The sequence below is a fragment of the Medicago sativa genome, chromosome 2 (assembly GCF_051527215.1).
Source record: "Medicago sativa cultivar Bolivia chromosome 2, Bolivia_mono, whole genome shotgun sequence".
NCBI lineage: Eukaryota > Viridiplantae > Streptophyta > Magnoliopsida > Fabales > Fabaceae > Medicago > Medicago sativa.
In genome coordinates, this window is record NC_140750.1 from 14,965,965 (window position 1) to 14,991,356 (window position 25,392).

General features: G+C 34.1%; 1 protein-coding gene and 2 pseudogenes across 2 annotated transcripts; 2 read left to right on the plus strand and 1 right to left on the minus strand.

Moving 5' to 3' along the window:
- Nucleotides 1–430: 430 nt before the first annotated feature.
- LOC146944864 (uncharacterized) lies at nucleotides 431–7,883 on the plus strand (annotated as a pseudogene). Its single transcript, XR_015026150.1, has 14 exons — nucleotides 431–833; nucleotides 1,615–1,694; nucleotides 1,818–1,895; nucleotides 1,985–2,069; nucleotides 2,394–3,414; nucleotides 3,658–3,963; nucleotides 4,077–4,242; nucleotides 5,200–5,360; nucleotides 5,454–5,621; nucleotides 6,007–6,145; nucleotides 6,313–6,389; nucleotides 6,489–6,628; nucleotides 7,342–7,450; nucleotides 7,583–7,883. The product of XR_015026150.1 is annotated as an uncharacterized LOC146944864 (transcript).
- A 5,734-nt stretch (nucleotides 7,884–13,617) lies between these two features.
- LOC146944865 (uncharacterized) lies at nucleotides 13,618–15,844 on the plus strand (annotated as a pseudogene).
- A 17-nt stretch (nucleotides 15,845–15,861) lies between these two features.
- Nucleotides 15,862–25,392, minus strand: LOC146944866 (RNA cytidine acetyltransferase 1-like). Its single transcript, XM_085743208.1, has 27 exons — nucleotides 25,263–25,392; nucleotides 25,064–25,174; nucleotides 24,532–24,611; nucleotides 24,256–24,427; nucleotides 24,026–24,148; nucleotides 23,707–23,880; nucleotides 23,382–23,492; nucleotides 23,152–23,288; nucleotides 22,972–23,065; nucleotides 22,366–22,455; nucleotides 22,096–22,232; nucleotides 21,885–21,982; nucleotides 21,597–21,714; nucleotides 21,425–21,512; nucleotides 21,233–21,332; nucleotides 21,082–21,134; nucleotides 20,402–20,578; nucleotides 20,278–20,315; nucleotides 19,312–19,402; nucleotides 18,436–18,615; nucleotides 18,226–18,334; nucleotides 18,065–18,134; nucleotides 17,651–17,786; nucleotides 17,073–17,201; nucleotides 16,607–16,732; nucleotides 16,344–16,409; nucleotides 15,862–16,219 (listed from the first exon to the last, which is right to left on the minus strand). The coding sequence occupies exons 2-27, from the start codon at nucleotides 25,166–25,168 to the stop codon at nucleotides 16,004–16,006; spliced, it is 3,018 nt and encodes a 1,005-aa protein (XP_085599334.1). The 5' UTR covers nucleotides 25,169–25,174; nucleotides 25,263–25,392; the 3' UTR covers nucleotides 15,862–16,003.

A 25,392-nucleotide genomic window follows, 5' to 3' on the forward strand; every position in this document is an offset into this window, starting at 1 on the left:
CAGTTTACTAAAATGGCGGGTATGCCTAGGTGCTCTCACACATTTCTAACGATAATTTGGTTTGTTACTGTTTGGGTTCTTTGGAAGGAGAGGAACAACCGAGTCTTTCAAAATACGGTTGCTACTCCCTTTTTCCTTATTGAAAAAGTTAAGTTAAATTCGTTCCTCTGGTTGAAAGCCACGTTTGCTTCCTTCAGTTACAGTTATCATGATTGGTTGAAACAACCGCTTTCATTATTTATATCACGTATTTTTATTTTTCATTATTTATTTGATTTTAATTAATATACTCTGTTATATGGACATTTCAAAAAAAAATTAAACTTTAAAAAAAAAACTAATAATATTTATTTATTTATTATTGAAAAAATTTAGTCAAAGATGATATGCATGTGAAGCACGTCACGTCCAAGCTTCACTCCCTTCGCAAAACCCAAACTAACATCACAATCTTCAACTCAATCAGAGACCCAATGACGATTTTCAAAGAAGAAAGCTCATCTTCCTCTTCTACTTCTCGCTATTATCTCTCCAAATGCATCCTCCGAGGAACCGCCATTCTTCAAGTCCTCTACGGTCCACTTCCGTTCTTCATCTTCCATGGACGTTGTTTTCGGCAAGGTTCATATTTCTTCTTTTCGCTCTTTCAGCACATTCATTTTTTTCAACTGAATGAATTTTTATCATTTCTTATGCAGGAGACATCTATAGAATTGCTTGTCATTCATGATGATGGACATTTACAATCTGTTTGCGATCAGCCTGTTTTTGGCATCATCAAAGATCTTGCTATATTGCCCTGTCATGAAAAATTCCAACCCGACAATCCACAGGTGTGTGCTGCTACTCTCCTTGTTCAGTATGAAGTAGGGATACCAGACATGACACGACACTACACACTAGTAAAAATTTGAAAAAAAATAATTAATTAATCGAATGTAATCACATGTGTCGTGTCATGTCTCATATCGTACTCGTCTTCCATGATGAGAAGTGTCGGTGTTATTGAGAGTGTAATACACATTTAAAAATAATAAATGGATGAGTATAACAATTTGAGCTTAATTATTACTACAAATATATGGTGGAATATAATGAGTTGAGAGTGTTGTACAAGTAGAGCAATTCTTGGGTGGACACAAGGATTGAACACTCTGATTGGTCACACACACACATAAAAAGAAAAAAGTAGCAAAAATAATAATTAAATAATCATTAATTTTCAATTATAGCATGTGCACTTTTTTGTCTGTGTGACCAAATGGAGTGTCCAAATTTTTGTGTCCACCCAAGAATTATTTTGTGCAAGTATTCATTTGAGGTAAAATTGGAAAAACTAGATCAACTGTGGCTTCAAAACACGACACTCATTTAGAAACGGAAAGAGTAGTTGCTTCATTGTCTTTCACAACAAATGTGTATTTCCAATGAAGTTAGTTGTTCGTTGTTGGGAGTTGTGAATGTTTCTGTTTTTCAACTAGTATAGATATGAGGGAGCAATGAAGTGTAATATTTTGTCATGTGTTATATGGAAAAATAAATAAAAAATTGTTTTAAGGTAAATAGATAGATAGAAATTTGGATTTTATTTAGCCCCTTTCATTTGTTTTGTAGATGTGTGGCAAAGACCTTTTAGTTGCTATATCTGATTCTGGGAAAATGTCAGTGCTCGCATTTTGCAATGAAATGAACAGGTTCCCTTTCTTTTTTACTCTGTATGAACCGATATTTGGTAACATTCATGGTGTATTTCCAATTTGGTCCATTAAGATATATCTCTACTAAGCTTTCTTATTTTCCTTTAAGCAATGCTATAGGTTTTTTCCATTAACACATGTTCAGCTATCTAATCTTGGAAAAACGAGAGACATTTGTATACTAGCCGTTGATTCCAGGTGATGCTTCTTTTTCTAGTCAAATGAGTTTCTTGGAAAACATTCATATTATCTTTCTTGTTATCCCTCATGTGTGTGTTTTATTGCAGTGGTTGTTTTATTGCAGCTAGTGAATATGAAGATCAACTGGCTCTATTTTCTGTGTCAATGAGTGGCAATGATATCATTGATAAGGTCCAAACTACTACACCGTTATGCACTTTAAAAAGGCGGCATGTTGGTGTGTGTTTGAAATATGCATATATCAGTAAGATATGATTGTTTCTAGTGGTATAGGACAATGGTTAGGAAACTAAACATGCATATAGGACACCATTTTTGTGGTTATCTGTATGGTTCAGCTAATGATTTTTTACTTTCTCATGATTTGCTACATCTGTAGCAGTAACAGAACTATTGACTATATACTATTTTTTTCTTAATTTTCATTAGTTTATTCTTTTTTTTTTTTTTTTTTTGAAGAACTATACTTATGTTATCTTTTCTGCTCAATTCCAGAAAATAATACATCCTTTTGATAGTGGAGAGACAGAAAGTACTTCCATAAACATGAAGAATACCAGCATTTGTGGTACTATTTGGAGTATGTGCTTTATTTCACTAGATTCCAGACAAACAAGCAAGGAGAAGAATCCTCTATTAGCAATTATTCTACATAGGTATGATGATTCACTTATTTGACCATTGTCAAAAGTTTATTCTAAGTCTTGGAGATAATTCTATCTTGTAAACAAGCTTCTGTTAATGAACTTTAGAGATCCTTGCAATCCATGTTGTGTGTATAGGACTAGCTTGATCCCTTTGTCATCTCCCAATTGCACATGTTGGCATCCACGCAATATGAATATCAGTTTGGGGGCAGTTGGACATAATTTCATAGTTGTGTCAACCTCTAACCTGTGCTCTTTGTTTATCCTCGGGGTTACATATATATCAGCTTATGCATATGAAGTATTTGAAATGAAACATTTGAAATTGCAGAATGAAATATCATGCATTTCCATCGATAGCTTTGTTATTGGCACACATAGGCCTTCTGTGGAAGTTTGGTCTTTTGCTCCAGATGGAGAAGTAATAGTAATTGCTCGTGCGACAATTACATTAAATAATGCAATTTGTATACCTCAAGATGTACGCCTTGTATTTGTTGGTAAGTATTATGTTCTTGCTGGATTGAAGAACGGAATGCTTCTTCGCTTTGAGTGGCCATCAGAATCGTTTCACTCTACGACTAAAGCTTTTGACAAATTAAATGACCTTCCTTCCGTGCTTCAATTCTGTGCTTCAATTGATTGCCATTCGTCACATTGGCATTAATCCTGTTTTCTTGGTTCCCTTGGATGACACCCTTGACGCTGATATAATCGCATTGAGTGATAAGCCTTGGTTGTTGCATACTGCAAGACAAGGCCTTTCCTATACTTCTATCAATGTTCAATCTTCGTCACATTTAACTCCTGTTTGCACTGTTGAGTGTCCACAAGAAATATTACTTGTTGCAGAAAACAGCTTACATCTGGTAAGAAAATCACACACTACAACATCGCTGCTTCCACGTTACTGTCAATTGATTAACTCATGAGATGCTTCAGACGTCATAGTGTTGTTGATAAAACTGTTTTATTTTCTATCTTTTAAACTTTTCCCTCACTACAAAATAACTATGTTTTTGTTCCTGATTCCGCGTTGTATGTGTGTCTTTTTGTATGTGTTGCTACTTGCTACTATCTTGACTTAAACTATTTATCATTTGAAACTTTAGGCGGAGATGTTACCCAATAAGAGACTTAATATGCAGAAGTTTCATTTAGAGGGCACTCCACGGAAGGTTCTGTATCACAATGAAAGTGGAATGCTGCTTGTAATGAGGACTGAACTGAATCATGGTACATATTCGTCTGACATATGTTGTGTCCCCACTAAGTGGGTCAGTACTGGCGTCTTTTGAACTTGAACATGGAGAAGTAAAATCAATGGAACTTGTCAAGTTTGGAAGTAAGCTGGTGATTGTGGCTGGAACTAGTCTTTCTTCTGGTCCATATGTAAAGCCCAATGGTGAAGCTGAGGGGTAGGACATTGAGCTTTTCTTGTTTTTTCACTTTCCCTATAGTTTTATATCACTATTTTAATCATGGTACATTTCAGATTGATTACCATATTCTAATAGGATGTTTCTGGCAGTGTTAAGGGTTGTCTTCTTGTTCTCTGCCTTGATAACGTGCGAAATTCAACTGATGTTTCAATGGCATTCTGTTCGAAGTCAGCATCATTATCTCAAAAAACTTCACCTTTCCACGAATTAGTAGTACATTATCTTGGACCACTATCAAGCTGTAGCCTCAGCAGTATCCCTGATAACCAAGGTAGACAAACTCTCGATCCAACTCGTAGGATCGTCCGAGTTCACGATCTCACATCCCCTCGCCGTGCCGGAGAGTCGTCGGAATCGGTTTTTGGTGGTCGCTGATTGGATCGTAGTTGAAAAACGTAAACTCGTTGGTATCGTAGATCCAGACGATTAGTTTTGAAACCCAGAAAACCGGGTACGCGGGTCGGTTTCGTGAACCGTTTGGTGTTTCGTTTCCAGAAATCCGGATCTTTTCGGGTCGGGTTCGTGACCCGCATCGCAAAGAACGCATTTTTGCTATCAGAAAGGAAAAAAAACGTGTTTCACTCTTCTTTTTCTCTGAAACGGTTTCAAATTCCCTAATTAAACCCATTGATTATTGAAAATCTTCCCAATAAAGGCACTATCAATAATTAGGGAAATTTTCCAATACACCCATAAATCATGGAACCTTACCAATACAATTCCCATATTCATAGCACTCAATCTCCTCTCTCACGTTACTTATTTGGGAATTGACCATTGAGATAATTATGATTAAGTTTTATTGTTGTTATGGAGTTGTATGAGTACTGTTTTGAAGCTTTTTAAGTGTTTTTTTTTTCTTTTTTTCGTTTTCTGTTCTGGTCTGCAGCTGCATTGGATTTTTTAAGATGGTTATAGGTGTTATTTGCTACCGTTTTGGAGTTTTAAAGATGTTTTTAGGTGTGATGTGTTACTGTTTTGAATTTTAGAGCTGTTTTAAGTTGTTTTAATGTGCTACTGTTAATGAATTTGAGTGTTATTTAAAGTTATTTTTCTATTAAATTATGTTGCTTCATATGAATATGTATGAATTTATATGTAATATATATGAATTTCTAAATTTGGTAGGATCTTACGATCCGTGTTACGATCCCCCGATTCACGATCTCATGGGTCCTACCCGATCTTACTTAGGATCTCGAGTTTGTCTACCTTGCTGATAACAATAGTTTGGATGTCGTCAAACTTGGTAATAAAAATGAAACGTGGCAGTTCCGAGTGGTTTGCGCAACTATATGGAATGGAATTCCACTTGCTATCTGTCCTTTAGTCCTTATCTTGATCACTACTTCTTAGCATCTTCTGGAAATACTGTAAGTTGGATAAACCTTGTATGTTTACCTCTTCGCATAAGAAAACTACATTTGGTTACTGTTTTCTCATTTAATTATTTTCTTGTTATTCAGTTCTATGTCTGTGCTTTAGAATATGACACTATTTTGATTGGGAGAGTTAAAGTGATAAAGTATGCTACTGAAAGGACACATTTCATCATAAAATCTTTGACAGCACATTGTTCTAGAATTGCAGTTGGTGATGGTCGTGATGGTATCATTTTCTTTTCTTACGACGAGGTGAGTGTTGATGGCGCCTCTCTTGTATTTTTATTTATTGAACTAAAAATTTAAAGGACAACAAGATTGGAGAGAAATTTTGTATTAATGATCTGCACGTTTGTCCCCTAGGTCAAAGGGTCATGTATGGCAATGTTATGTCCCCTAATTCCATGGATGTTGCGTTTAAGAGGATTAGTTTTGGCATTCGAAAAGAGTTAATGGCACAGTTTGTTGCATGTTTGCCTTCCATTCCTCTATAATGATCTGCGTATTTCCAATTTGTAGTAAATGAGGCTAACTTATCAAACTAACCTTTTGTATATATTTCCTTGTAATGAAATGATCTTAATGTTTGTAAGAAAAGCCAATGCTGAACTAGTTTAATTTGTATCTTCTACGCTAGGATGCAAAACAATTGTCATTTTTCTCCGGTGACCCATCACAGAGGTTAGTAGCTGATTGTACTCCCATGGATGATAATACAGCTTTTGTATCAGATTGTAAAGGAAACATTTCTGTTTTATGTTCAGATCATTTGGAAGGTAAACCTGAACCAAGGCTTTTGTGTAACTTGATTTGTATTTGCCACTTTCTAATCTATAGAAGCACACAAGATTTTCAAAGAAGTTTCTTGCTAGTTTATAACTCTTTGTTCTCCGTGAAAACAAAAATCTAACCATATTTTGTTATTGGTCACCTGCATCATCAGGGTCTACATGTGCAGAATTCAATCTGAGACTAAGCTGTGCTTATTTCATTGGAGAGGTAGTTATGAGCATCCAGAAGGTATGTCCTTAAAGTTTCCTAGAACAATTTAATTTATTAATTTGTTTCTATAGTAGTTTAGATGATTTTTTTTGGTAAAACAGCTGTTTTTCGCTGCAGTGCTCATTTTCATACAGATTTCCAGCTGAAGATGCTAAGCTAGGTGACACGGTCCCCAATACAAATGTTGACTCACCAAAAAATGCTGTCATTGCTAGTACTCTCTCAGGAAACATAATGATCTTCTTCCCTTTGTCATGGTAACTATCAATTATTAAAGTAGTTCTCTAAACATCAAAGTGAGTAATTTTTGTCGACAGTTCATTTCCCATTACCTGGAAAAAAAAATCCATGTATGGAAGTTGAAGTCTTGTTGTCCAAGTCAATATCATATAAAATTGATTATCATTTTGGTTCTGAACTCAGGTTGGTTTATCTACTTGGATAGATTATGACAATAACTAACTATTAGACATAAATTGGACAAGACTTTTATAAGATGAATTTGTCAAAATGAAAATCATTTATAAGTGTGCCATTTCCATGATGAAGTGCATGCATATTGTTGGGGTTGGCTAACATTGTCGATTTTTAACTTTGTTATGTTAAAAGTGTTATCTTCAAATACTTAGACTGTACCAAAATACACAATTTTCCGTTGTCAATGAATCAATGATCAGTACTAGGTTAGGCTAATGCCCCAGTTCCTTAATTGCCACGAAGAATTTTGGAAGGAGAGACTTACTTTTCTTTTCTAAGTTAAGGACGCTATAAAATATTTCTAAAAATAACTTAAAGTGTGAGTGAAATGTGTTATACGATCATGTATCATGTTATTCTTTTAATTTTTTTAAAAATAAAATAGTGTTAGCTATCTAAAATCCTCAATCTATACATACCCTTAATTCATTTTGTTTTTGTTGGAGTTTCGAATCTTTATATGTATGATATAAACAATTTATCTTGTATGTAGGGAAGAATATAAGCTCTTAGAAGCTGCACAAGCAAAACTTGTTGTCCATAATTTGACTGCACCTATTCTTGGAAATGATCATAATGAGTTTCGGAGTCGCGAAAATCCAGTAAGAACTACAAACTAAATTTAGTCTAAATTTGGCATTCAATGCTCACTGCTTTTCATTATTGAATTTTTTCATGATTTTTTATATAAATATTGCATAGTAATTTTTTAAACTACATCTATTTTGTATTAGGTTGGAGTACCCAAGATACTAGATGGGGACATACTGACTCAGTTTCTGGAGCTAACATGTATGGACCAAAATACCATTTTGCAATCACAGATAGTAAAAAAAGTGGTTCAAATTCTTGATGGAGTTAATTATGCGCTGAACTAAATACACTTTTTCTTTCACGCCTATATTAAATTCTTTCAAAAAGGAAAAGCATTTTGTGCATTTTCTAGAGATGAGTATATCAGTTCAATACAAAGAATTTTTTTAATTGAGACGGGATGATACGACTGAGACATAATATGGATCTTTCATGCAGTTCCATCAATGATTCAGTAGTTCGACTAATGACTCGGGACTACCTAGACGATGATCGAGTAGGTTTTTAAAATACTGTACACATTAGCCTCTTTTCCATTTCTAGAACAGAGGCATAAAACTTTATCTTAACTTTTTTCACTCTCTCTTCTTTGCAAAGAATACAGCTAAACACCATAAATAAGCTTCCAAGACATGCTAGGGGGGGCTCTCTGTCTTCACTCAACTGTATGAGTCATATAGTACATATCCACCAACAACTCCTAACAGAGATGGTACATTTTTGTTGTTTCTCATTAAACAAAGTTTGGCATTTTTCAGCATCCAACATGGATCATAACCTAGTTTAGTGAGGATCTATTTTATTTTCTTCCAATTTTCTCACAAATCAATTCAATCTCTTATAAAAAATAATATTAAATTAATCTCTAACATATTTATAGAGAGTAACTAATTTGTTTCTGTATGAAATATCCGAGACTAGCTCATGTATTACTTTTTATTGCATACTGAAATGGTCCGGAAGAAAATTGTTAGAGACCAAATTCAATCTTTAATCTTTATTTTTCTTTTTTAATAGGGCAATTATTTTCCAGTTTTTGGTAGCAAAAGAGAGAAGAAGAAAAAAGCAAAACAAAACAAAATGAATAAGAGACCCCAACTAGGGTCGAATAAACTGATCATCCATCGCATGCGTTAAGAGAACAAATATCTTATCAGGAGGGGCTTTACGAAAGACAAAAAACCACTGTCACTCAGCATCCTTCTTAGCTAGAAAATCATTTGCAGTGTCACTCTCATGCAAAATGTGTTGCAAATTTACCGCACTAAAATTTTTATATAAATAATTATATCAAAGTATCATTGTATATATAAGACATATTTAGTTTCCTAATCATATACATTTTAACTAATATTGTATGAGGTCTACGATATCATCATCCATACTCTCAAGACTCTTCGACTTTGACAACATCTTCAATTTTCTTATCTCTTCATCTTTTTCAAGGTATTCAACGGTCATATTATATTGAGGATTCACATCGTCTCCAATTATCACATCACCATGAGTAGGACTAATTTCATTACACCTAACCATTCAAGGAAAATTTTTAGACTCCTAGTTCAATGCATCTTGTTGACAATGTATTTTCCATAGTTGACACTTAGGAGGTATTGGACGGCCGTCCTTTATACATATTTGTAAAAGACAATTTTACATGCATAAAGTGGTTGTAATTAACATCTCCACGATACATGAGTTGGTTACCTTCTGGTGGTGTGCTAGAGGGAAAAAAATGTTTTCGATATCCCATTTTTGGTCGGTAGAACTACCACATATTTACAGATTTGGATTCTAAAATCTGAAACACCTCATGTCAATTTTTACATATATCACCTGTATTATTTGTTAGATATTTTGTTTAACCTAATGTTAGCTTATTCGAGCTTGTTTGTCGTTGTATTACTAATATGCATGACGTGGTCCGTCCAAGAGCTTATTGTTTTCTTCTTCACCGGCCCCAATGTCGTCCTTTCCACATATTCCAATTTTTTTGGAAAGTTTGCACAAACAATTTTGAACAAATGAAGGGAAGCAGGATACGTTTCTTCTAAAACAAACTTCAATATATCTTAACATGCATCTATAATTGTTTTCCATACTTCTGTTGGTTTGATCGGTTTCGCATCCTTGGATTTAACTTTTTTCACTCAGACATCTAACTTACATCTTGTTCTGACATTTTTTAAAATCTGGTACCGACACACGACAGAGTAAAGCAATAGAGTTGAGAAAAAAATATGTCAACAACATTCATCAAAACATTGTATCGGTCGATCACAGTTACCTTGGGATGTATCTCTGAAGATTTCTACAAATCACAACACCTTTCTAGAGTCCAAGTAAGGTTGTCTTCCTTCTCATACACCATATACGTTAGCTCAATTGAGTATATCTTCTCAGTATAAGTGACATGGACTAACTCAAGAAACAGTTGGTGGTATTTGTTGCTTTTATAAATGGAGTCCTCGCCACATTTCTTACCTTCCACTCCAAACCCCTTCCAAAAACACCTCTATTTCACGAAATTTTGGATTTAAAACACAATACAGTCATCTCAATGGACTCCTTACACACTATTTTCATCTTAATGCAATGGCAATATGACTCTAATACCTCCCTCATTTAATTATTAACGATTTCGTTTCATTCACGTAAAAAACTCTACACTAGCGTCATTCAGATTCTACAACCCGAATTATTCAGATTCTACAACCCGAATTATTCAAATTTTCAGTTTGGAATGTAGAATCTAAAACTTGTTTTCACAAAAATAGTCTAGTTTTCTGAAATTATTTACACTTTGGAATGTAGAATCCGAAACCTTCTCTTATTGATCCCCTCGTTGAATTGAAACTCAACATTACACCTCCCATTGTGAATCCTGCAAATGATGTGAAGCCAGCCATTGTGTGGTATCTAGGATGGTTTTGGAGTCTAGAATCTGAAACCCTAATAACACACTTCGAATTCTAGAATTCAAACGAGAGTAAAATGGACGAATAGTAGGACGCGTGAGAGGCTTGGGGAGAGGGGGATTCAACAACACATTAATATCCTTTAAATGAGGTCAAACACAAATAAGTCTAAGAGACACAACACATGCTTATAGCAGAATCCCAACACAAAATTCAAACCATGATATAAACTCAAGATCATAGCATGCAGAATGCAAAGGCTACTTGATTATTTTTCATTTTCATTCAATAAAAATGTATTTTTTTTTCATTTAAAAAAAGTATTTTGTTTTTTCTTGTACAAAAAAAAGTATTTGGTTTTAATGTTTTGTTTTTCGCTTTTGCCACACACAATAGTACATACCAACCACTCCTAGTAACAATGGTACTTTTTTTTTTTTAAGGGAATGGTACATTTTTGTTGTTTCTCTTTAAACAGATCTTGACGTTTTACTACATCTAACATGGACCACCAATCCACCATAACCTAGCTGGTCGAGTATATATATGGCTTTTTCCTTTCCACTCAAACTCATCCATATGAATCATTAGTTAGTCTGCAAATCCTTCCCTTCTCCCGGAAATGGATTCTCTCATATGTATTTGATATATAAGTTGAGTAAGTAAAGTGTGATTTATCACTATTTAAATTTATTTTATCTAAATATTTTATGTGTTTTTTCTTTTCATGAACGATGATACATCATACTTTGCACTCTGATGTGTAAATTACTATTAGAGGATTCATTCCACCCTTCTCCCACAACTTTCATATTTTTTAGATTTCCACTCCCTCAAATTTTTTATTATTTTTCCTTTCTTTATTTCACTTTATTGTATTTACTTATGTTTATTGTTGAGTTGCGGTGAGTAGGCTAAGTTGATATTTTAGCCCTGTTTTTTTTTTTTTGTTTTTTTTTTTTGTTTCAGTGGTTGCTCTTTAAGCATGTAGTGATTGTTCACGGACATCTATCATGTACGGTAATTAACTATCGTTTAGTATTTCTTAAATCAGTTTAATCGATTTAAAAAGTGATTTGAACAGTAATTAACTACCGTTTTGACAAAGTGTCTAAAGAGCGATTGTCTTTTGTTTGTCTTGTACCATGGTCGTCCATGGTTTAGATGACAGAGTCAATATTGGACAAATGACTTAATATAGGATATATTTGTTGAGTTCTTACATAAAGAAATGTTGTGCTTTTATTTTTGTGTGTGAATATTGTGTTTTTATTGTTTGAATGGAACAAATATTGTAGACAGATTAAATTTTTAATGTTATTTCTATGATGTTGCTTTGTATTTTTTTTTTTTTCAATACACATGCTTCCTTACTCTTTCGTTCATTATTTCAATGTTTTAATTATTTTCCCTTTTCTTTATTTGTTTTTCAAATTCCTTCTTGGTTGGGCCCCAAGGTATGTTGGATTCGCCATGCATATCTTTATAATCAAAGAAACGTTAACGCCCTCCAAAACCTCACTCTTCTTTTTAAAGTAACCCTCTAGGATACCTAAAAGGGTTTACTCAATTTTGAGTGGTTCTATATAGACAGGTAAAGGAGAAAAACTCATATCAATTACACAAACTTTACTCATTCAGAAGCTATGTTTTCCTTTTCTTTTTGTAAGTTCATCATATACTTCATGTTATTCATTTTTTGTTCATCATACTTCATCGATCTTTTGCTGAAGATGAGAAAGATGGATGAAGTATGATAAACAAACGATGAAAAAGATGAAGTATAATGAAGTTGCAGAAGAAGAAGGAGAAATATGCTTTTGAGTGAGCTAAGGTTAGTATCTTTTTTTTTTTTTGACGTTAAGGTTAGTATCGTTAATGGGTCTAGGTGTTGTTCGGTTGATAAGATGATTACAATTTGGGTTTGAGAAATAAGACTTAACTAGTCTTAGAATATAATAACTCAATAAATAAGACACTTCTACTACGGAGTGGTGTAGATACCGACGGTGTGACACCCTAAACCCGATTTTTCTTTTTTTACTTTGATAAAATTGTTCAAAAAAATGAGTGATCTTTTTTTTCTTTTTCTTTTGTAGAATGGAATAATAATAATAATAATAATAATAATAATAATAATAATAATAATAATAATAATAATAATAATAATAATATAATAACTAGTTTAGAGACCCGGTTTTGCTCGGGTTAGATATTAAATAAGTTTGTATGAACGAATACACATGTAAGTATATTAATTGAATTTATTTATATAATATCTTAAAAATAATGTCTTAAAAATAAATATATATGTAAAGTAGAAAACTTACACCAAAAAAATGTAAAGTAGAAAACTCTCCTTTTCATAGTTAGTGATAAGTAGCATATTGAAAAAAGACAATCCTCTTTTTATGTTTCAAGTCATATTTTTAACTGATTTTTCATGAGTCTATACACAACTCTGGGTTCTCGTCTTCCTGCAAATATTTCTTATTGTGAGTTCTGCATTCTTGGTAAATCCAAGAAGGGTCTGTTAAATCTTAAGAAATTTTTCTTATTTCTTATTGTTGATCGCATCTCAGACAGACTATTCATGGTTTGTTCGTTTTGCAGGTGTTGAGTCTATTTGATTTGTTTGTCAAATTTGTTGATAAAATTGTGGTCGATGATCTAACTCAACAACAACTCAAAAGAGATAAGTTTATTGATTTCTGTTTTCTTTATATTTAATTAATTTTGATATACATATATATATATATATATATATATATATATATATATATATATATATATATATTGATTATTATTTATAGAGATAATGGTTTGCCTAATTTTTACATTTCTAACTCTAGATATTTAGTAGACTAGGAGTACACGTTTAGCGTCTCTATTGAAGCAACACCTCACAGGATGACTTCGGTGCTTCACACTCTCACTGAAAAAATATTGTCAGTTGACTAATGAAGGATGTCCAGTTTTAAGTATGTCCTGACATCGTGGGATCAACACGAGTCACCTAGAAGTTCCAGAGAGGACATGTAGATTCGTGGATCACCCCAAGGCCTTGCAATTGGCCTCTGTCATCACAATTCATATCTATTATCACCCCGCCTAACCATTCTCTAATATGATGCATGTTTTTACAAACAAATACAAACGACTATCCACCTTTACTCCTCATTTCAAAAACGAGTATCGTTGTCGCCTCTCTCACAGGCTAAGTACATCATAAATAAAACATTATAGTATTGAAAAGGATTGCATTACAGTCTTTAAAATTATAACACGAGTTGGAATATTGGTACCTTGATATCAAGAACATGTGGTTTTGTATTATAATGGAGATGAGTAAAGGAGTGGGTGCCAAATATAACCTATTTAATGACTAATGATATTCTTGTTACTTGTACCAATGATTGTGTGTTTTATAGGATGAAGAAATTTTTTCCGGTGCTTTCTAGAGACAAAGCTAGTTCTTCGACTAATCAAGAACCATCGAATACTCAACATCCAAGTGAGCCACAAAGTGAAGTTACACCTAACTCGGCCAATGAGGGTATTCAAGTTGTTGATTACAAATTCTCGGAAACGGATCCAGGACTTAGGTCTCCAATTTAAAGCTATCATCCTAACATCCAAGATGAGGTACGTAAAGCTTACCTTAAAAAAGGTCCTTATCAACCTAGCAATTTCGTTTACCCTTGGTCTGATCATGGTAGACAAAGACGTAGATTTTGTAAGAATTGGTTTAATTTGTATGATTGGATTGAGTATAGTGAATCTAAGGACCTAGCGTTTTGTTTGTCATGTTTTTTGTTTAAAAATGTGTCTAAAAGTGGTGGGGATCACTATGTGGGGGATGGTTTTGGTGATTGGAGGCATGCTCATAGATTGGCTAATCATGCGACTACTTCTTCTCATGTAGATTGTGTGGATATGGGTTTTTCTCTAATGAACCCAAACCAAAGTATTAAGGCTACATTGTTTAAACAAACTAATCAAATGAATGTCGAATATCATGTTCATGTGAACACATCCCTTCTAGCTGCTAAGTTTCTTTTGAGGTGTGGGTTTCCATTTAGAGGAAATGATGAGGATAAAAACTCTTTATTCAAGGGGCCATTTCTTGAGTTGTTGGACACTTTAAAGGAGGGTAACCCAGAGATAGCTACTGTATTAAATTGTGCTCCCGGAAATAACTATATGACTGCCCCTAGCATTCAAAAGGATCTTGCTTCTGCTTGTGCATTTGAAATAACTCAAGAAATTGTATGTGATATGGCGGATGATGTGTTTTCTGTTTTGATTGATGAATCTCACTTTAGAACTCTCACTAGGTTGATGACTTTGTATGGTGACATTGTTGGGGTGATTGAAGAAGTGGGGAATGATCCGACATTTGATAAATTTGGTGAAAATGTGCTTTTGCTAGATGTGCTTCAATCATTTGATTTTATCTTCATGTTATATCTGATGTTTGAGATTTTGGGAATTACAAATGATTTGAGTGTAGCACTACAAAGGCGTGATCAAGATCTTTTGAATGTTTTGTCACTTGTCAATGATACCAAAAAACAATTACAAATATGAGGAATGAGGGGTGGGAAGAACTTATATCTAAGGTTATTCAAGTTTGCAATAAGCATGATATTGATGTGCCTGATATGGATGCACTATATGCGCAAAGGAATAAAGCTAGACAACTTTCATCAACTTCTAGTGTTTCTAATTTGCATCACTTTAAGAATGATTGTTTGTTTAGTGTTTTAGATTTGCAGTTGCATGAGCTTAATGCTAGGTTTGGTGAAGAGAATACTGAACTTTTACAGTGTGTTTCATGTTTGAGTCCCGCAAAATCATTTGCAGCTTTTGATGCGAACAAATTATTGAGGATGACTGAGTTTTATCCAAATGATTTTATAGATGTGCCGGAAGTGGTGTTACGTCGTCAACTTAAGAATTATATTACAAATGTTCGATCTGACCCAAAATTTGCTAAGATGAAAGGGACTTCAGAACTTTGTGCAAAACTTGTGGAAACAAATAAGTGCAACACATTTGCTATGGTTTATAAACTTTTGAAGTTGGCTTTGCTCTTGTCGGTAGCAACTGCAAGTGTTGAACGTGTTTTTTCAGCTATGATGAAAGTTGTGAAGAGTAACCTATGTAATAAAATGGGTGATGAGTGGCTAAATGACCGTCTTGTAACTTATATAGAAAGAGCTGTTCTTTATTTTAGCTCATTTTCAACATATGGATAGGAGACGATTTTCATTGTAATGTATTATATCATACAATGTCATTAAAATCTTTTGAATCCTTTGTATAAGCATTGTGTTTGCTTGTTTGGCGTGCCGCCTATATACGGTGCACTTTTTGTTGTTTTTTCCTGGTTTACCGCGAGTTGGTGGTGTGTCTTACACCTAACTTGTCGATGAATAAAATTTGTTGTTTCAACAAAAAAAAGTTATTTCTTATTTTTAATATAGTTTGCATTATTGTTTTTATGAAATTTTAGCTCCACATATACTTAAAGTCTGGATCCGTCCCTGAGGCAAGCACGACCAATTTTATGATACAAAAAATGTCATCAACTTAGTGAAGTGTAATTTCTTTTTATACCGATTTTATAGTTCTTCTTAATCAAGATCTTCTTCTTTTGCTTAACTTATGGCTGTGGTTGTCTTTCTCACGCTTTGTACCATTCTTGTGACTTCTTTTTTCCTTTTGAAGTTTCACTCCACTCCTAATGGCTTTCACAGCAATAACACCATCAGATGGCATTTTTCCACCATTATTTTGTAAAACAGACTCAAAGTCAGGAGCTAAGTCTGCTTCCTCTTTTAACTTCATATCATCCTATATCAAGTAATAATCATTTCAGAAAATAAGAGCTACTAAAAACTGAATGTGGAAACAAGCAAGTGACAAGGGCAGGGATTGAAGTTGGAATATTTAATGGAAAAAGAGATAAAGTATATACCTCAACTTGTTTAGCTGCATTATTGAGGTCTTCATCCAAAGATACACTAAGAGGTTCCATGACAGTCTAGGGAGTCCACAAACAAGAAAAATGAAAAATAAAGGGAGATACAAGATTAGTTGAGGGTAAAAAGGGAATCCACAAATTAATAGAAGCTATGTCCCTATATACACACTGCAACTCATGCATGAGGAGTTCAGTTCCCAAACTTGCTATGAATCATAGTGACACAAGTTAAACAATTAATTATTAAACAAACTTACATCTTTTAATCGTGGGAATGTTGATTCGATCTTCTTGGATTCAAGACCATCTAGATGTTTGTAGAACTTCTTCATAATTTTTTTGAGTTGCTGCAATATTTGTTCCTCTTTCAGCTCCATTTGTCCCTATTGAATTAAATGGCACTTATTAGAATGTGACTGCAGAAGCTTTACAAAAAAGAACCAACAAAGACAACAAATAGGATTTTCTTTTTTTAAATCACGACGAAACACAACAGGTTCTACTCATCCATCAAAAACAAAATCGAGCAACGAATTTTAGCGACTCGTATGGTGGTAAATTGACCAATGTACCATAGCAAACATCAAATGATAATGAGGATAATTTAGAAACTTTTAGAGATTCAAAATCTGGTTGACCTTCTATGGTTGCCAGGCATTAGGGCTACCAAGTCATATGATTGTAATATTTCAACTAAGAAAATTGGTAAGTTGGTAAACAAACCTCAATGTACGAAATGTCCTGATTTTGCAGACCAATGCAAAGTAACACAGAAGCTTGTAAAGCTGACAATTCAACCGGAAGCTTTTCTTGAAAATACAAATGAGTAAGGATGGGAACTAAATCTAAAATCTGTCCAAAAAAAATATAAAGGTTAGCATCATACTCAAAAGCACTCCAAATCGCATAAACATGTGTTCAGCATTATGATACATCAGTAGCCAGAGCTTGAGCAGTTACATTACAGCTTCAGCAGTATGTATATATATGGTGGCATAATGTTTAATACTACATTAGGCCACCATCCTGGATTGTTTTATAGGTCATTTAACTTTAAGCACAACTTCGTCTCATTTTCTCATTTGGTCCATCACAATTCTCACATTGATGCTCATGCACGTGACGAAATATCTAAGTGGATGTTGATTTAAATTGTCATTTTACCAAGGGAGTTATAACTGTTAGGGCATAGGAAAGAATACAGAATAACAATTTCCAATTACCAAAGAAGTATCAAATTGGTCATCATCAAGAAACCATTAAGAAAAAGTTATCAGTATCCAGCATTTGAGATTACTCACCACACGAAACTCGTAAGGACCATCAACATAAGCCTTTAGTCGCTTCATATCATATTCCCCGACTGACCCCAAAAATTTATCAGAAGTGGACTTTGTCTGCTCCTGCTCTGTGAACTTGATTTTTGGATCCATGATCCTGGATAAATTATCACTATAATGAGCATTTCAAAAATCAATGTGTAAAGTACAAATCCTACATAGATGAAGAAAGTTTTAAAATATTCACTTTTAAATTTAAAATTATAGTCAATAAATAAGATTAATGAACATCTTTGGAATTTTATGGAAGGATAAAAAACGAATTTAACTTCCGTTTAATTTCTCAAAAGAAACGGAAAAAATGGGCAAATGAAGTAAAACGGACAAACACGAAGGTGGTTATGTTATGGTAACCATTAAACTTTTAGTACTAACCTCATAGCAAGCTTGTAATCCATGCCACGAAACGTGGAAGATAGAAGTCTAGTAAATCTTTGCCTAAAATCTACAAATAGTGAACATTTTAAATCAACAACAATTAACAAATGAATCGTGAATAAGGGCATAGATCATACAGCATAGGAAGATGTTCAAACCTTGGTAAAATGGTCTGAAAAAGTCCCCGTGATTTGATCCATCAACTTCAATTTCATCATTGTCAAGAGGTTTCAAGACCATACATGAATGCTCACCAGTCACAGTATTCTGTCAAGTTGAGAAAAGAATATGGTAATTGATTATTAGATAACAAATCTGTATCATTGTCCATTTTTGGTAAAAAAAAAAAAAAAAATAGAAAACTTAACTGGAATCTGGCCAATGTAGAAAGGAGAAAATTTAAGCTTCCTCCAAAAGGAAAATAAGTCCAGCGTTAGCCCAAATGAGACACCAATGTAATGAAGCTTCTCTGGGCGTCTTTCACGCAAATTTACAAGCAGATGAGGAAGATCTGTCCTTGGTTTTACGTTTTCTTCAAGTAGTGAAGCCTGAATTCATATAGTATTATCATAAAAAGAGATAAAAGCATATATTGAAAAGATAAACATAAACTTATATACTTCGAATTTAAAAGCACAGACAATAACAAATCAAGTATAGCTTGCCGTTTTGCATTATTCCCAGTATTTTAAAGCCAATCATCAAACACAATCAAAAAGCTAAAAGAATGCCATTATCAAGAAGTGTTCACATTTGAACTAAATACATAATAGGATAGGACACTGGAACATTGTATGATCCATGTAGCCAACCACCTATAGATAAAATGCTTGGTGCTGGTTATTTGTTGTTGCTGCTAACTGCAACTTACATAGGCAAGGACCTACCTAAAAGCAATGTTTGTCTTTCTTGATTATAGGGATTAAACCTGTCATATATCAGTCTAATAGGGATTAAATCTGTCTTTCTATAGGATAAAGGAATTGGTGCTGAATTGCTTTAGAATTTATCTCCCGGTGTTTTGTATTTATAACGATAATTTGTACAAAGGGAATGTCTTGATTATAGGGATTAAATATGTTATATATCAATCTAAATACATCATAATTATATACATGAAAATAAAGAATATTTACATAGAGGAAATAAGGGAGAGAAGAATAGCAATATTGTATCAAACACCAATCACTGACACCATATTTCAACAAAACCTATCAAAAAATGGGAATTTAGAACTAACATACCTTCTCTGCAGCTTCTGTAACTCTTGGTGGAGCCTGTATTTCAGGTTCAATATCCATCTCAGAGATAGGAGTAAGTTGTCCTTCATAGTAACTGTAGACAGCATGTATTAGGATCAGAGCAAATTGAGAGAATTTGAGAAAAATAAAAATTTTGAAGACACGCAGTTACAAGAGCTCTATTGATCGTTATATAGAGCTGCCAACTCAGCATACAACTGTTGGTTACAAGCAGAGAATAATTGATGACGTGCTGCTTAACATTTTGACATATTTCAAAAAACAAAATAAGCACCAAGTTACAACGTGTTTTATAGCAAAGTTCATAGACAGGCCTAGCTCGGTCTTATGGGAGCCCCGTGAATGGGGCCCCAGCATTTTGCGGTCTAGAAGGTTAGATGTGCATTAACACACACTCCATAAAAATGAGTCAGCTGCTACCATGCACACAAATACCTAAGGTATTTTCACTGCACACACTGGTAGGCAACAACCGCGTATAAGTAGGGTGCATGTCAGGCAAGATAAGTGAAACCTATGTTAGTTGGGAGTTTGAGTTTATATTTAAATTTAATAAAAGGAAGGGATAGGGAATTCCTATTAGTCCGTTAAGATAGATTTAAGGGTTTTAGATAAGGAAAATCTTTAGGTTGATAGAGGGAATTAGGGGCCATTAAATAGGGAAAATAGGGAATAGTTTGCATATGGTTTGATTTGATCAATCTGAAAGTGAAGAGTTCAGGTATCTTTGTTAAGTTGTTTCAGCTCTCTCTTTTATTCAAGTCGATACAAAATTCCTCTCAACTATTTTGTTCTGGTATCACACACCTTGAACCAATGCTAGCCCCGAACCATAGCAGTATCAATTTTAAAACTTTCGAACACTCTATGCTCATGGAACCTCTTGTGTAAAACAGATGTGAAAATGAATATCACTCCAATCAAAGAAGAAGGGAGCAATCTACTCACCGTATTAAAAGCTCAACTGCTTGTGAGCCATAACCAAGCTGAAATTAAAGAAAGATTAGAGGGTTGTTACAACTTCGGAAGAATCTGGTTAAGCAAAACCATAGAGGCAAAAAATAGAAATTACCCTCATGGCACTTGGGTGTGTAGCAATGCGTACAATGCGAGCACCTGAAAGTGAAGGAAAATTTGTGTCTTGGAATTGCTCACAGAATTTCCATGGAATTTGATCGCCAAATGGTTGACGACCACTGCTCAAACTCTGGATTGCCGAATGACAAGATATCTGCCCCTCAAGACAAACCTGTATGTAAAAGATATGGATTACGAGATATTGCTGATTATCGTAACGAAAAGCAACCATGGTAAGCAGAAAGTGGGACAAGCATGATCATATGTAGTATAACCATAATTAACCTAAGGGATCAACTTGAAACTTTTAAAAGTTAGAGACCAACTTGAAACATAAAATAAACCTAAGGCTTCAAACAAGCAACTTAACAATAATTAATATATTCTCATAATATCAAGATATTATAATATATTATTTTATATTCCAACATGCTCTTTCCAGTACAAACTTTGAAAATAGGAAATAAAGTCAAAACAAGGCATAATTTTTTGAATCCTTATAGAAAGAAAAAATTTAAATCTTAAAACTGAACAAACCATCAAATTCTGTCAAAATGGAGTAGTAAAGCCCTATGGAGTACAATAATTTTTTACTCTAATAAGCGCTTCAATGGAAGCCAATAAGACGGACCATAAACAAAATTGTAGCAGAAAAAAGTATTATCAGATGCAAACCTGGATGACGCACAAAATATCAGGAAGTTGATTCTTTGATTCATCAACAGGTCCTGTCATACAAATACTGTTATGTGTCTAATTCAAATAATGTTATAATTTGAAAAGAGGAACTAAAAAATAATGTGACTTGAAAGAAAACCAAGTATACCAAGTAGTACAAATAAGTGGTGTGCTGGAGCATCTGACATCAGCTGTAGATCATTTGGAGAATTCTTGTAATGTGATGCAACATATAAGGACATCATTTGCTGCAAGAATACTAATATTTTAGTTTCCCCGTTTAAAAAAGAGAAAATATCAATCAAAACAACCCAATATCATCAGATAAATCTAGATTCACCTGCAAAAATAATTCACTATCTTTGTGATAAGAAAAGAGGGTATCCCGATTGACATAGTATAAATCACACTCACTACATGGAGGTAACCTGATTTCATGACAAAATAGCTATAAATTGAGATAAAGAAATGGTCTCTTGTTTCAAGTAAATATGAAATAAGCTAGAAATAACCTGCTAAGATTAGGGATGGCATTTGAAACATCTAAGCAAAGTAATGTGTTAAGCCAGTTTTCAATGGGATCGCCAGAAGCATATCTGATGGATTCACTCAGTTCAATTTTCTTAAATCCTGAAAGATGAAAAAAATTAGCAATAACACACAGGGGCCTTAAAAAATGTATGTATCAAAACCATTTAATGAACTATGGATGCATCTAGAGTATATTTCCTTTCTGAACAGTACATGACATGCGCGTTTTTATTTTTAACGACTTTTAAAATACAGAAACAAATAAGTACCAGAATCAGTGCCCTCTGATGTCTTGGCAGAATCATTGTTTTGACCTTCCAATTGATGCAAAAGTTTTAATGATAAAGAGCGTCCAGTACCTTCATAACTGTCCAGTGTAAAAAAAAACAAAGTTCTTACTGTCAACCAGTAATGTAGAAGTTGACTCTTTTAAATGGGGAGATATATGTAATGTTTCACCAAAACAAACAATGGCCATACCCATTAACAGTAGAAGACAGGAAGACTAAATATGGGCCAAGCAAAGACTTCACTACAGGCAGTGGAATAGCAGCAGCTTCATCAACGACCAACAATTCAACTTGCGAGAGCTTTTCATGTTCGTGTGGCAGTATATACTGAAAAAATTAAGATGAATAACAAGTTCAGAATTTTATTACTTGCAATATCAGAGCAACAGTAAGTTTCCTTAACATTAAGACATTTTTTACATCGTATATATTAATGCAAAACCATAACTGATGAAGTTACCTGAATTGTCTGTCTGTGGTGCTTATAAATATTGATTCTTTCAGTAGCTTTATGGAACGCGGGATTCACACTTTTCACCACATCAAATTCCTATACATTGAAAATCATAGCATTCTTATATGAATTTCATTTATCGTTCTACACAGAAACATAACAAAAGACAAAGGAGGCTGGATAGAGGCGTAATTAGGAAATAAAAAAAATTAGTTGAACTATCATAATATTTAGGTGAAATTCACAAGGAAATCGGTATCTTGCAGATTTCAGAGTAAATAGATATAACACTAACTATCACAAAGGATATTCTTACAATAGTGTCCTACCAATGAAAATATTGAGTAAGCTAGCTGCACAGCACTTGATACGAACTATGATTTCTCGGTTGCATACAGTGTGTTAATCAATATACTGTGCCAACAAATTTATAGTATAACGGACCTGTTTCTGAGTCTTCAAAACTTACTTAAATTGATTAAACATGCTCAGCATTGTAGTTCCCAATTTAAAGTGATATTTCACAAAGCAAAGTTGAAAACAAACAAACTCTAACTGTATCCTATTTAAACAATAATGGTTATATATGTCAATGAGGGAGAGAGCCTGTACCTTGTAGTCAAGTGCAGATAAACCTTTGCATACAAATTCAAACAAGGTTTTCAAATTCTCAGGGCTTGGTGCAGTTACAAAAATATTTGAATACCTACAGAGACGATTTTTCGTTGAGATTCTAAAATGTTGTGCATCTATAAAAAATGAACAAATTTGTATGTCTAAAAGGCATATTACCCAACAGCAACGGCTCCAGCAATAGATAAACCAAGAGCAGCTGATTTCCCTCGGCCACGAGCAGCCAACAAGGCAACAACAGCACTTCGCAGTTTCGTGTTCAAAATTGCGTCCATAAATGTGACAACAGCTTTTCCCTAATTATAAGAACCATATAAAACTCACATTCACCACACAAAAAAATCAATTTGGTCAACCTCAATGAATATCAGAGAGGTAAGAAATCCTACCTGATCCATTGTGCAACACTTCCTGATCAATGGTCCAACATGTAAAGTTTCATCAAGTTGTTCTTTAAGGTTCTTCAGGTCCTGTTCTGTTTTTGACAGTCCTTCAGAGTCCTATAGCATAAATTCAAAGACAAATAAATACATAAAACTCCCCCAGAGTTTAAACACGCGAGCATTTTGCTAAGCTCCCAAGAAAAGAATGGAGAGGAAAAGGCAAGAAGCATTAAAGCCCAAAATCATTTGCAACCTCCATCCCAAAACAAAACTGGAAAAGACAAAAGGAAAGGAAAAGATAATTAATGATGTTAAAACGGTAGGCCAGTACCTCATTGACAGAAACCGGAGTGATGGACCTTATGTGAGATGAAATAGGTAAAATATTCAGCTCGTCGTCCATGAACACACATGCCTTGCAAGAAGCGAGTGATAATAAGAAGCGTTCATTAAAGCGCCCAGTGGCCTCCGTGTGTGATTCAGTTCGAAATCTTTCATGGACATCCTGCAATCAATGGACAAATTGAAAATTAAACTGAACGAGACTTTTAACAAAAAAGTGGCATGGTAGACATTGGCCTTATATGCTACTTCACCGCATTCATAAGATGTCATGAAATATATGAATGTCATTGAATTTGTTTCCTTACCATCACCATTGTGTACAAACATGTAAGCGATGATAGAGTACGAATAAGCAAAACAACCAGACCTCCTCCCTCAACCGTCTCTATTGTTCGTGCTAGGAGATTAGGCGTTAACGCCTCAAAATCCTGAAAGAAAAAACAGTGATGAAATTGGTTCATCTTGGAAAAAAAAGGAAAGAGAAATACAACCTAAACTAGAAAAAGTGATTAAGCTAGTAAGAAGTGTAAGATACCTGGAGTATACACATTCCAAAAGTACTACCCAGAATTTTGTCTGAATCCTTATACAAACAACGAGTTATTTGCTTACTTTTCATAAACATCACAAATGGATCAGCTCTATCGGAATCCAATAAACCCCTCTTCCTCAATTTTTCTATCTGCTTCTCATGTTCTTTCATATGACTGCATTCAAAATCATATTAAACAAGTTCATGTTAACCCTCATCCTTCAAACAAATCAATACATCAATATATCACAACAGAAGACAGATTCATCAATTACATACCGCTTGTCCTTGTAACACCATAAAACAGTAGGACTGGATTTGATCTGTGCCTGGCTAAGCATGTAATGAAGATTTACAATCTGCACATAGTAGAAACTTCACTTAGTACTCAAATTGTGCTAACCTTAAACGGAGTTTCCAAAATGTCATACACTAAAATTTATGGAAAAATATGGAATGCAATCAAATCATAATCGATTCTATTAATCGAATGTATGATGACATAAAATTGCATATATATAATACTTCTTTCCCCACCAAATTAGTAGATAGGTTTTAATCAACTTTTTCTTTTATTCAATTTTATTCCATTCTCCATTGGATATCTAAAGGATGGTACGTCGTTAAGGAGTTAACTGATACAACACAAGGGCGTAGATTCAACTATCTTTGAGCATTGAGGTCTAACATGACCCTGGCAAGCTTCTAGAACCCAACCAACCTAAACCTATACTTTTTCGCTTAAAAAAAAAAAAAAAATGCTCCCTACCATCCGTTTCTTTTAAAATTTGAATGCAAACATTAGTTATACCTGGTCATAGTACTTGTCACCAATGATGACAAACATGGACCTGTGCCTTGTTTTAACACCATTCTCAATGAGAGTTCTGATTCGCTCATCCACCTTCTTCCTCATGTCACTCTGCTAAGAAATTGAAGTTAATTAGTATCAAATTAATAGAGTCATGCATAGTAGCATAAAAAGGTTTTAAACAATGATCAAATCGTACTTCAACTTCTTGCCACGGAGTGGGAGATACCAATTGTCGAGTTCACGGTGGTCAGTAGTTGACTTATAACGCAGGCGTCTTACGGTTCACGGCGGAGCAGCGTCGAGTGAGTTTTCACTTTCAGGGTTTG

What these genes read in the sequence shown, in the direction of transcription:
- LOC146944866 (XM_085743208.1), bottom strand. Translation starts at nt 25,168, where the DNA reads ATGAGGAAGAAGGTGGATGAGCGAATCAGAACTCTCATTGAGAATGGT. An exon ending in CTGTCTTCTACTGTTAATGG is followed by an intron (nt 21,983 to 22,095) that starts GTATGGCCATTG and finishes TACACTGGACAG; the next exon opens with TTATGAAGGTACTGGACGCT. An exon ending in AGGACATTTCGTACATTGAG is followed by an intron (nt 16,733 to 17,072) that starts GTTTGTTTACCA and finishes TTAATTCAATAG; the next exon opens with GGACAAATGGAGCTGAAAGA.